General features: G+C 45.2%; 1 protein-coding gene across 1 annotated transcript in view; it reads left to right on the forward strand.

Annotated features, from left to right (window-relative positions):
* The window catches only part of HOOK1 (hook microtubule tethering protein 1), a 45,479-nt gene that overhangs the window by 26,500 nt on the left and 5,969 nt on the right, over positions 1-13,010 (forward strand). Inside the window, exons 8-12 of the mRNA XM_018573829.1 lie at positions 1,949-2,032; positions 6,072-6,229; positions 7,419-7,559; positions 9,625-9,826; positions 11,699-11,809. Of these exons, the coding sequence (XP_018429331.1) occupies positions 1,949-2,032; positions 6,072-6,229; positions 7,419-7,559; positions 9,625-9,826; positions 11,699-11,809 (696 nt within the window). The remainder of the gene's footprint in view (positions 1-1,948; positions 2,033-6,071; positions 6,230-7,418; positions 7,560-9,624; positions 9,827-11,698; positions 11,810-13,010) is intronic.

The following is a 13,010-nucleotide window of genomic DNA, read 5'->3' on the forward strand; positions in this document are numbered from 1 at the left end:
CCCGACTCTGCCTCACCCAGAACTAATTCCTACCCACTCCACACAGAGTAGGGGCCATAGAAGGGTATCGTAGACCCAGGCAGGGGCCATGGAATGGCATTGTAGACCCAGGCAGGGTTCATGGTGCTCTACAACCACAGTGTAATGGTGCAGATAGTGGCGCTGACATCATCACATCGGGGCCTCTGTCTGCATCGGTAAGGATCGCCCATCCTGGAGAAGTAGTGGCTATGAAGTGGACTCACATAACCAGCCTGAAGACTTGGAAAAAAGTAAGCATAAAATAGCCAAAGGGGGACCAAAGGGGGGAAGGTTAACTACGCTGAACCCTGTGCTGGGCTTTAAAAAGCATCTAATGCACGTTGTGAGAATCTCCCAGTGTGCAGTGAAATTAGAGCAAGCACTTCCAGTCCAGGAGAGGAGCCGGGAAGGGAAGGCCAGAGCTCAGATTTAAACCAACAGGTATCTATTATATGTGCACAATTGCTATGAATCATATATTGTGTCTACTTCATTGTCAATGGCTAATTGTGATAAAACTAGTTTTGTTGTAATGACTTATTGGCGGAATCGTCACCACTCCCCGACTCTGCCTCACCCAGAACTAATTCCTACCCACTCCACACAGGGACTCGTCCATGGCTGTGTATGCATAGGATTTAATACATATGTCTGAGTCACCCAGACACACAGGGCTGCATCCCGCTGTGTGTACCTGCCTGTCCGGTGCCGTATTTGAACTGTCTGCCTTCATAAAACCTTTATTATGTTTGATGAAGCCATCTGAAATAGAAGCGCCTGCACTAAATGACTGGTCACTGGGGTCAGATCACTGAGAGGCAAGAGTTATTTTATGGCAGATGTCAATACTGACTGGATGATATGCAATAGCTGTTTGCCATTTCCTGATGGTGACATTAAGCAGTGGACCATGCCTGCTAAATGCATGTCAGCATTAGTGATGAGCTCGGGCGGGTTCGCAGCTCCACGTGCCGAGCCTGCATCGCCAATCACAGGCACTGAGACATTTCCCGATCTCTGCAGCTGCGGACCGGGAACATGTCCCAGTACCTGTGATTGGCGCTGTCAGCTTCCTGGCGGGCTCGGCACGTGGAGCTGCGAACACGCCCGAGCCCATCACTAGTCAGCATGAGTGCTTGTAGTCCCCCCTGGAGGCGCATCTGACATGGTGACAACACAGAAGGACAATAGGGAGACAGTTGTCCTTCCAAACCAGGAAGTACCTGAACAAGGACCTTCATGGCATGATCACCGAGTGCCTAAGTAAGGTATAGGTGCCAGTTGTTATTTTTAGGCATGCAGTCATTTGCATTTTTTGCTCTCCTCTGTCCTTGTGTAGAACTTCACAATGGTTGCTGGGCAGAAGCTAACGGTATTTATTCTTTTTATCAATTCTTTTTTGACTATTACAGTTTCCCCCAAAAGATGATGGGGGAACAACATATACATACGGATACAACCTAAAAGAACAGTCAGACACTGGTGTGGGTACGGCATGAAAACAAAAACAATACTTAACATGACTGCGGGCATAGGGCCCAAGAACCATGGAGGGGTCCACCTGTTCCCATAGGAGGACAGGAACAATCATGACAGCAGAGGGATGTGTCCGGGATAACATGACACTATAAGGCCTGATAAGTTCTGGAATGTATCTCGGTCAAATCAGCATCTCAGAGTAGGATCTCCATGTCGGAGGACTGCAGGTTTATGGGACTCAAATTAAATTGGGTTGCACGCGCATGTTGGAGTTAAAGGTATCAAAACAGATATCAGTTTGGCAAGGAGTATAGTTCCCTCCTTCCTTTTTACTTCCTTTCCTTCCCTTTTAAAGTAAACCGAGTTATTATTACAAAGGCTGTACACTATTGTTTTGTTACCCCTAGACATACTGTTAATATTGTTGTATTGCCCATCTGCATTACAGCTGAAGAGGACAATGGAATTACTTCAGGAAGCAGAAGCTGAGAAAGAGGAGCTGAAGCAGAGGTGTCAGGAGCTGGACCTCCAGGTGAGGACAACCTGTTAGCAATTTAATCTTGATTGAAATGGCACAGAAAGTGGGTGTCCCTAACAGCACCCTTCCACTCGGCATCCCTTGATCAGGAGATCGAGGGAAATATAACCGCGTATGGTCAGCTTTAGTTTTAAATTTTTGCACTAATAGTTGTACTGCTAATGGCAAACTAAACTCATTAAATATTGTATATCATTTCACAAGTTTAACTTGCAATTAGCACTACAACTATACGTGCAAAAATTGATTAACTGGTGCACATGCAAAACATGTTCAGCCCCAATGCATGCACCTTAGATCTCAGATCAGCCTCAATGCCTGCACTACAGAGCTCAGATAACTCCCAATGCATGCACTGCTAACCTCATATAAACCCCTTGTAAGCAGTGCTATCTTCAGATTAGTCCCGATGCGTGCACTTCAGACCCCCCAAATCAGCCACAATGCATGCATTACAGACCTCAGATCAACACTGATGCATGCAGACCTCAGAACAGCCCCATGGCATGCATTACGGACCCCAGATCAACACCAATGCATGCATCTCGGGACAGCCCCAATGCATGTGTTACAGACCTCAGATCAACACCAGTGCATGCATCTCAGACCTCAGATCAGTCCCAATGTATGCACTTCAGTGCTCACATCAGCCTCAATGCATGCATTACAGACCTCGGATCAACCCCAATGTATAAACTTCAGACCTCAGATCAGCCTCAATGCATGCATTTCACCTCAGACCAGTCCAAACCCTGTACCTTTAGTAGTGCAGGGTGCCGCTGTAGGGATGCAGGCAGTCTTTTTCCAGTAAGGCATGCCAATGCCCTCAGCTGCCAGCAAGCTTTCAGTGACATAAATGCTGCGGTTGGGCCAGGCCTTGTAATTAACAGCTGTGAATGAGAACCAGTGACACAGGTGCCAGCGCAAACAGTATCAGGTGCCCCTCTGGCCATGTTTGCCGGGGTTTGGCAACCTTTCTTCAACATGTTAAAGCTTATATGAGGTTTTTAGTGATTGGGTTTAAAGCTCCAATGACACTTCTGCATCTACCTGCATTTCAATGCACATTTTTCTATGCGCCTATGTGGTAACGTGATGCGCATATCCAACGGGTTTTTGTATACATTTTTGAAGAAGCGGCCTGGAGGGTATGACTTCCTTCTCCATGCATTGAAGCAACAAAGTAGACATGCCTTGCTTCTGTTTATTTCTGTGGTCTCTGCAGTACCCACAGGAACTTCACTTCAACTTAAAACAAAAAAAGTTCTCATAGATCCCCAGGGAACAGAAACTAAAATATATTTAATGCCACGGTACATTGATGATTGCTACTATGCCAGTATTATACCGCGGAAGTGGTAATGGAACCTAACACAGATGTGCTGCTACCTGGCAGTGATGGAAATCCTGCACTGTTAGTGGGCTATGAGCTTCCTGGTCTCTCTTTTTCACAATCTATGTGTACACTGTACTCATTGCATATATTAAGATAATGTAGTTGTTTGAGCGTCTGGTTAATAAGTAACATGGATATCAGGAGTTATGATCACATTGGCCAATACCGCTGGCCTTGCTCCCACACATCCTGCCAGATCAATCACTTTGTATTTGCTGCCCTTGGAGCGGTCCGCGGCCCTGTCCATTGCTGCAGGTTTTATAAGATTAACCCTTACATAAGAACACCCACGGTGGTTATACAACTGGCCTTTCCATCAACCGGCTGAATCTGAGATCAAAGCCCCAGGGTTTGAAGTACGGCTTTACATTTCATTTAATTAGCTGCTTCTCTGACTGATGTACAACATGTTCGTCTTCTCACAGCTCTAGAGGAAGAAAGAACCAAATCCCTAAATATTGCCAGGAAAGAGGAAAAAAGTCATTTAAACCCCCCCCCCCTCCTTTTCCCACCCCCTGATAGTTAATGGGGGTCAAATTGACGATCGTGTTCTACCGCATTGACGAAAACCAAATCAAACGAGCGGGATGAAACATTTTCCTTGAAGGAAGAACATTTTAATAGCGAATGTGGCTTTGCTTCTGGAACAGTGGCGTAACTATAGCCATAGCAGCCCAGGCTGCTGCTATGGGGCTGGGGGGCCCCCTTAGGTTGTTGAGGCAAATTAAACATGTGAAGATATCACAGTACTGTGTCATTAAGGCCTGGCTCACACCTGGGCGTTTTGTAGCACGTTCCTACGCTCTGCAAAACGCTCAAACACCGAAATCCCATTATTTCCTATGGGTATGGTTCACACCTGGGCATATTACAGGCTGTATGAACGCGCTACAAAACGCCCTACGCCCAAAGAAGTACAGGAGCTTCTTTGGAGCGTATTTGCCGCGCATATCCATTGGGATACAGCCAGGTAGCCCTCGGAAACGCGTGTTTGTTGCGCGTTTTTTTAACAGGAAATCGCGAGAAAAACGCGCAACAAACGCGCATATTCGATACACCTAGGTGTGAACCCAGCCTAAGGGTTGGAGTGGTTGCAGTTGAAGACAACTCTAATCCCCTGTAAAGTCTAGAGACGACTTCAGATGCACAACAGGAGTCTGTGGGATCTTGGCATCATTACTCACAACTCAGAGAGAGGTCGTTAGGGGGGCCCCCATCACATTTGTGCTATGGGGCCCCATGATCTGTAATGATAGCCCTGTTCAGGAAGTTCCACTTATTCCAAAATTGAATGTTAAAATCAAACAAAATTTCAAGGGACGTCCGTCATGTCTCTGATGGCATTATCGAATGTTCTGACCAGGTATCTCTTATGAACATTCGTATGAAAGTCTACCAGTGTATGATCAGGTTTAGCTTTTTTATTAATCTCCCCGGTCTGTAAGGAGTTGTCAGCGTGTTGTATCTGCAGCTGGTTGCATGTCTGCCCAGAACTCTCATGCACTCTTATTCTGCAACCTTCTGTGTCCTCTTGGCAATCCGGTACGAGGCTATTTTTAGAGCCACCTTAGTACCTCCAAAGCAAACGGATACAGTTATAAATTCAGCACATCTTTGTGTGGTCACGTCCGCTATACCGAATCTTCCAAGTCAAACTTTTGAGTTCTGTCCATGAGAGTACTTTTTTCTATTTGCAGTAACAAGTTACATTTTGCAGGATCAGCTTTGGAAGCGTCTACCACCTTCTTCTCAGTCCAAGCGGGTTGGCATCAGTACTTCTTGGACTGTGAAGAAGAGGAAAGCTTGACCTGAAAATGTAACTGATACTACAAAAAAAAAAGTATCATGGACTGAACTCAACTGTACTGTTGCAAGTTTACTAATACGGCTACAATCACCTTGAGTCAAAGGGACATTCTTTCAATGGAGGGGACAATTGGTTCACCAGAGGCGTAAAAGAGGTCATCTTCATCAAACTTGAACAACCATCTCTGAACAGAGGTTGGGTTCTTCAACACCATCTATCTTCTAAATATAATGCCATTTTAATGTCTCTACCCCAGACATTTGACAACAATTTACACCTTCAGCCATGTGAATCGCATGATTAACACCTACACAGACTTCTTGACACCAAGGGTTGAATTATGTAACTAGAATGGGCGAGGAGTGCCACAACTTTCATGCCTCTCATCCTGTTCTTGGACAATCACCATCTACACATTCCATGGTGATTCGATCAAGGTGTCTGATCTACCCGTGAGCAAAGAAGTGTTGGTGGATGTTCCTGACACTCATAGGAGCTGAAGAAGTGTCAGTTGGGTCACACTGGATCATTGATTGATGTTTATGTCACATGTACAGTATGTGATCTTATCCTTTTTGTGTTGACATTATATAAAGCACATACTACATGTGGGATTGGTTAGGGGTGCATACTGTCTGAGGCTTCACAGGATTAAAGGGTGTCTATGGTCAAGAACTAAAAATAAATCTGTACTGCTATATTGAATGTCAATAAGTTCTATCCCATTCCTAATAACCAGATCCATCTAGAAGTTTGTAAACTTGTAAATACATATTTAGAACATGTACCTGTTATACTACATCTAGTTCTATTCTGGTCTCCTTCACCAGGTGGCGGGACTTCAAGAGGAAAGAAACAGCTTATTGGCCGAAAACGAAGTGCAGAACGAACGGCTAAACCAATTAGATTCCTTCGAAGAACCGACCAATATGGCAGCCAAAAAATATTTCCAGATCCAGCTGGAGCAGCTACAGGAAGAAAATTACAGGTACGGACATACTGGCAGACGGGGTCCATAGTGATTTGAGCCCCAGGGGGCTGTAGGGAGCACAAATGTTGAAGCGTTGATTTGTCAAGGGGTGTAATGATAGTGATCTCCAATAGCCTCATGTAAAGTGTCTGACTGTCTATGTCTATGACTGTTTCCAAAAGCAGGTCCCCAATCTCCAAGAACTTCTGTAGCATGCATGCAGTTTCTGACCCATCTTCTGTAGTTTGTCTGCAGTCTCGGTCCTTCTCCCGTAGTGTGTCTGCAGTTTCTGACCATCTCTCATAGTATGTCTACAGCCTTTGACCATCTCCTGTTGTATGTCTACGGCCTTTGACCATCTCCTTTTGCATGTCTGCAGTCTTTCACCATCTCCTGTAGCATTACATTCACTGAGTAATATTGGTGGCCCTTTGACGATGTGTTGACTTGCATTTGAGCCCCCCTATATCAGGAAAGTTGGCCACCATTGCACTAAACTTTTATTTGAAGGTGTTTGTATCTTGATTCCAAGATGGTGCAGCAAAGCATAATATAAAACACACACAAAGAAAAGCAGAGCAAAGGGCAGTTCTGATACAAGTAATCCCCTTTGCCTGTTATAAGTTTTCAGTTATGTGGAAAGTTACAGCTAGACTTTCCATCCTAATAAACTGTCACTTAAGGTGCCCATACACCTTACGATTATCGTATGCGATCGACTTTTCGTCCGATAATCGTATGTGTGCATTGCAGTGTCCGACCGACAATACTGTACAATCGTACGACTTTTGACGGTCAAGCATGTTTGAAAACTTTGCTCGATGGTACGATTGTCGTAAGGTTGCTGGCGTTTCCGTCCGTCAAAAGTCGTACGATGTACACTGCGCTTGCACTAACGAAAATACGGCAAATCAATTACCGCATTTCGTCCAGGTGCTTTTGGTTAATTACGGCTAAATGATTCTTGCGATCATCGGGGCAGGATGGGGCTGCCGTACGAAAATCGTACGACTATTCGATCATCGGACGAAAAGTTTAGTCCGATAATCGTAAGGTGTATGGGCACCTTTACAATGGAGCTGGTAGTCTTTTATGGACTCACACTGTGCCCAAGAGCACCGAACACTTAGAGCACTGTCCCAGCGCCATATTGGATGCCATAACTAACAGACACACTCTTGCATATTAATCTTTCTGTGTCTTGCAGGCTGGAAGCGGCAAAGGATGATTATCGGGTTCACTGCGAGGAGTTGGAGAAACAGCTGATTGAGACGCAGAATCGCAGTGTTGAGCTGGCCAGTCTAGCTGAGGAGTCGAGGGCTTTAAAAGATGAAATGGATGTTCTCAGGTACATCAGAATGGGATTGTAAAGAGATGAATTCCAAAAACAAATTCTTAGAGATGTACAACACAGCTTAGAGAGCACAATGGTCTGGGGTACATAATATATAGAATACTGAGCAGACTGCAGCGGTCCTGGGTATGTATTGTACAGCACAGCATGCAGAGTGTTGGGGTCCTCTGTGTGTAGTGTACAGAAAAGCATGCAGCGTGTTGGAGTCCTCTGTGTGTAGTGTACAGAACAGAGTGTTGGGGTCCTCTGTGTGTAGTGTACAGAACAGAGTGTTGGGGTCCTCTGTGTGTAGTGTACAGCACAGCATGCAGAGTGTCGGGGTCCTCTGTGTGTAGTGTACAGCACAGCATGCAGAGTGTTGGGGTCCTCTGTGTGTAGTGTACAGAACAGCATGCAGAGTGTTGGGGTCCTCTGTGTGTGGTGTACAGAACAGCAAACGTTTTGGAGCAGTCTGCAATATGTAACATATAGGCTGATGTGCAGAGGTTTATGGTACGTAATGTGCAGCGCATTGGACCAGAGTATGTAACATACAGCATAGTGTATAGATTGCAGGGTCAGGCATATGTAATGTACAGTAGAGCATACAGAGTGCAAGGGTCAGTAGTATGTAACGTGCAAAAACAGTGTACAATGTGCGCTGCTCTGCAATATGTTATGTACAGAATGTAACAGTCCAGAGTACGTAACCTGCAGCGTGGTGTAGAATGCAGCATTGTGGAATATGCAACATGCAACATGGCATACAGAGTGCAGGGGTCCACAATATGTAACATAAAGCACTTCAGATTATATTGTGTACAACACAGAGGGCACTGGTTCAAAATAAAATAACGGCGGGCCCAATACCTTTTCCATACTTGACATCCTTTCCACAAGTGCTGACCTGCAGAGGGCCGATCCTCTCCTCTAGGTGGACAGACATGTGGACCATCTGTGCGATGCTGTCAGAGCTCCTTCCAGCAGATTGGCAGCAGTGCATTGCAGAATCATCTACCCTGCAGGATGATTCTTAGGGCCCCCATTTCCATTTATAAAGACTGGTCACCGCTGGCTGCTTCCTGTGAGCAATGTGACCGGTCACTGTCACCACCTCCTCTGCAGTTCTAATGTGGGTCAGGAGCTCGTGCATACAAGCTACGATGGTTAATGGTTATCACTCCGGCCCTCTAGCACTGGGGTCCTCGTTTTGAACCCCAAGTAGGACACTATCTGCATAGAGTTTGCATATTGTTACTGTGCTTGCATGGGTTTCCTCCAGGTCCGCCAGTTCCCTACACACTCCAGTGTATGTGTGTACAGTAAAGTATGTATAGCGCTGTGCAACTTGATGGCGTAATATAAATACATGAAATAAATGTCTGCCGAGGACCCTGCTCTGCATAACTTTGCCCCCTCTATACCCCAACCCACTTATGCCCCCCTGTGGACACCTCGTCCTGGCTCCTCCAGTAGCTAAAGAATCATTTGCGCCCCTATGATGACCTGAAAAGCTAAGAAGATGAACAAAACGTTGGGGCAAGGTAAGTAAGAGTAAATAAGAGGGACCCTCAACAAGGAGCAATTATTTGAGAAGCTGTTTAGAGATGGACTTTAAGGCTGGGTTCACACCTAGGCGTATCGCATATCCGCGTTTGTCGCGCGTTTCGTGCCGTGCGTTTTTACTGCGATTCGCTGTAAAAAACCTGCGCGACAAACGCGCGTTTCCGAGGGTTACCTGGCTGTATCCCAATGGATACGCGCGGCAAATACGCCCCAAAGAAGCTCCTGTACTTCTTTGGGCGTAGGGCGTTTTGCAGCGCGTTCATATGGCCTGTAATACGCCCAGGTGTGAACCATACCCATAGGAAATAATGGGATTTCGGTGTTTGAGCGTTTTGCAGAGCGTAGGAAGGCGCTACAAAACGCCCAGGTGTGAACCGGGCCCAAATGACTGATAAAGGACCAATGTGCGCCCGGTGAATATCTGGCGGATGTCACATTCACAGCAAGCCATAAAGTAATATACATTTTGCTTGGTTGAAGTTTCATTGGCTTGACTTTTTTTTTTATCTTTTAGAGTGACGGCAGATAAAGCCACCAAGCTAGAATCCACCTTAGAAACGTACCGCAAGAAACTGGAGGACCTCAATGACCTACGAAAACAAGTGAAGACCCTGGAGGACACAAATTTAATGTACATGCACAATACGGTGAGCCTGGAGGAGGATCTGAAGAAAGCCAACGCCACCCGCACTCAGCTGGAGACCTACAAACGGCAGGTAGGAAAATCTCTGGTCACGTGGCTACAAGGTGGCCTGCGACACTCAATCTGACCGTACACATAAGTCAATTGTAACCACTTTGTATCCACCGGGAATCGCACAGACGATCAATAATATTCCCCAAAAACTAAGCAATCCCCTACCCACAAGTTGTCAGTCACCAGTAGACATGTGCGATTCGTTTCGGAAAAATTTCCGAATAACAGAAATGACGAATGAAAACATAATTTCGGACGAAATTTGTTAGCGGTACTCTGTACGAATTTTCGTTTGTGGACGACTTTTCGTTGCAGCAAAGTGACATTTAGGCCCCGTTCACATTGAGCGATTTGTCGCGCGGTAATTCCCGCGATATCACGGCTATTTACCGCGCGATATCGCTCTTCAATGCTTTGCAATGGGGCAAAGGGTCCTGCTGTCGCGGGTCGTGTGTCGCTACAGCAGGACCCTTTTTGGAGCGGATTTTGCGCGCGATTCAATGCTTTTCAATGCAAGCATTTGCGCGATATCGCCAAGTGTGAATGGAGCCTAAATGTTTTTTTTCAGTCTGCAGAAGAGAAAAAAATTGATACCAGACCCTTTAGTTTGGTAGGAATGTTAGGAGGGACCCCACATCCCCCCCATTTTTTGGGGTTGTGGTTCCCCCTTAAAATTCCTACCATACCTAAAGGGCCTGGTATGGATTTTGGGGCAATCCTACGCATTTATTTATTTTTTAACTTGGGGGGAGGGGGAGGGGTAGTCTCTCCTAACATTCCTACCAGACTAAAGGGCCTGGTATCAATTGGGGGGGAACCACACGCTTTTCTTTTTTTTCTCTTCTGCAGACTAAAAAATATAAAATAATAATTTTTAATGTCACTTTTCTGTTGGTACAGACTGCCGCTAACGAATTTCATCCAAATCCCGAAACGAATTGACTTTGGGACACGAAAAACGAAATAACGCAAAATACGAAACAAAACAAATTTTATGCCAGTGCGCATGTCTAGTCACCAGAATTCAGCTGATTGTAAAGCTAAGACTGGTCAATAAATTGGGAACTTCCATACAATTTGTCCATTGAAAGGAAATTGAAAAGATGAGAGCCACTGGATCCAAAATTGGATCCTTAGTCCATGCTTTGGAGCACAGTGACTTTAAAGGGGGTTCAGAGGTAACATGGGTCAACACTGGAGTGCTCACTCAGTGTGCAGAAACCAAAGGTTCAGGATTCCAAAAGTTTTCATTTTTAGAATGTTATAGATTTTAATGTATACAAAGTGTATCATTAACCAGCGCAAGAGGACGATCCAGCAGATTATTGCAACAATGTTCTACAAATACATTCAGTACAATGTTCTAATAGTGCAAAAGGTTGACTTGGGGGTGGAAGGAGGGGCAAGTTGAGGAGGAGTGGGATTAGGGACTCAATGTGAGTGGTGAGGCAGGGTAGGTTCTGTGGTGTCTCATGGTGGTGTACAGTAGATGTCTGTGGGTGGGATGGGGTGGGGGTCTCCCAGAGGAGGAGTCTCAGAACTATATAGATTGTATAGTGGGGGTAGGGCAGTTTGGGTGAGTATGGCATATAGGAAGGTTGGAGGAAAGGTGGGGTAGGGGCAGGAGGTATAGTAGGGATGTCAAGGTCAGAAGGGAAAGAGGGGAGACACATAGGGAAGAAAATAATTAAAAAGAAAGAGGGAAAGAAAGCGTGAGGGAAGGTGAAGAGGACAGTCTTGGAATCCACACGTTTCAAAGCCATGGTGGAAGTGGCAGCCCTCATATGTATCCATAGACAGGTTCCTGACCATCTTAGAGCCTACATACAGTAAGTTTGTCCCATTCTCCTGCATCTCCTCACCCGTTCTGTCATTTCCCATCTCTGTAAAGGTCCAGGATCTCCACACCAAACTTTCCCTGGAAAGTAAGAGAGCGGACACCTTGGCATTCGAGCTGACCAAACTGCACGAGAAGCAGGACGCACTGGGGAAGGAAAAAGAGGTAACACCAAACAGCGTAGTATCTCAATACATTGTAACCAAGGTCATAGTTTGGACCGTAAAGGTCACATTTCATAGTGATTGTCTTTTTCCTCCCACCTTACTAATAGCTAAAAACCTCGGGATATTCCTCCCCTCACCTCCACCTGCTTCGCTATTGGCCCATCATGGATGGACTCAATGGCCAATAGTGAGGTGCTGGAAAGGGGAGGGGACCATTCACACACGTGCAGTGAGGCTAAAACGTGTGTGTGTGTGTGTTAACATGCATTGCCAGAACAAATGTCAACATACCTCCTCTATGTGCTGTATGTTGCGGTGCCATTCATGGTGATTGGTCCCCCCAATGCATTGTACAGTAGAGCCCAGTACATCACGATGCATATCATGTGCAATGTGGTGCACTTCATTGTTAACTGCTTGAAGACCAGGTGTTTAGATCCCCTACCTGGCCAGGCCATTTTCAGTGTTCAGCGCTGCGGTACTTTGACTGACATTTATTCCGTCACGCAACGCTGTACTGAAATGAATTTTATACCATTTTTTGGGGACAGATAGAGCTTTCTTTTGGTGGTATTTAATCACCACTGCGGGTTTTATTTTTTACTATATTCAGGAGAAATTACTGAAAATGTTGAGAAAAAAAAGTTTTTTTTTACATTATGCTATAAAACAACTAATATTACCCACTTTTTTGGTAAAATATAAAAGACGGGGTCACGTCGGGTAAATAGACACCAAACATGTCAAGCGTAAAAATTGCGCGCACTCGCAAAATCGCAAAAAACTAGCATACCCAAAATTGGCCATGGGCGACGCTTTAAAAGCTTTTACTGCTCATCAGTTTAGTGTTATCAGTGATTGATGGCCCTAGAACTATTGCTCTCACTCTGACGTTCGCGGCGATATGTAACATGTGCGGCATAATGGGTGCAATCGTCGTTTTCGCAGGTATGCGCACCTGATGCGTGTATACATGCGTGATACATGCGTGTATGTAGGGGTGGGGACTTTTAAAAAAAAAATAGTTTTTTTTAAATTCTTTTTTGTGTAACTTTAAAAAAATTGGGGGGGGAACTTTAAATTTTTGTACTATTTTTTTTTTTTTCATTTAACTTTATTGCTATCACAGAGGGGGCTGAGAAACCCCCTTATGTGATAGCAAAAGAGGTGACAGGTCCTCTTTATGGAGACATCAGGGG

Source organism: Nanorana parkeri, unplaced genomic scaffold (genome assembly GCF_000935625.1).
Source record: "Nanorana parkeri isolate BGI_ZX_2015 unplaced genomic scaffold, ASM93562v1 scaffold2558, whole genome shotgun sequence".
Lineage (NCBI taxonomy): Eukaryota > Metazoa > Chordata > Amphibia > Anura > Dicroglossidae > Nanorana > Nanorana parkeri.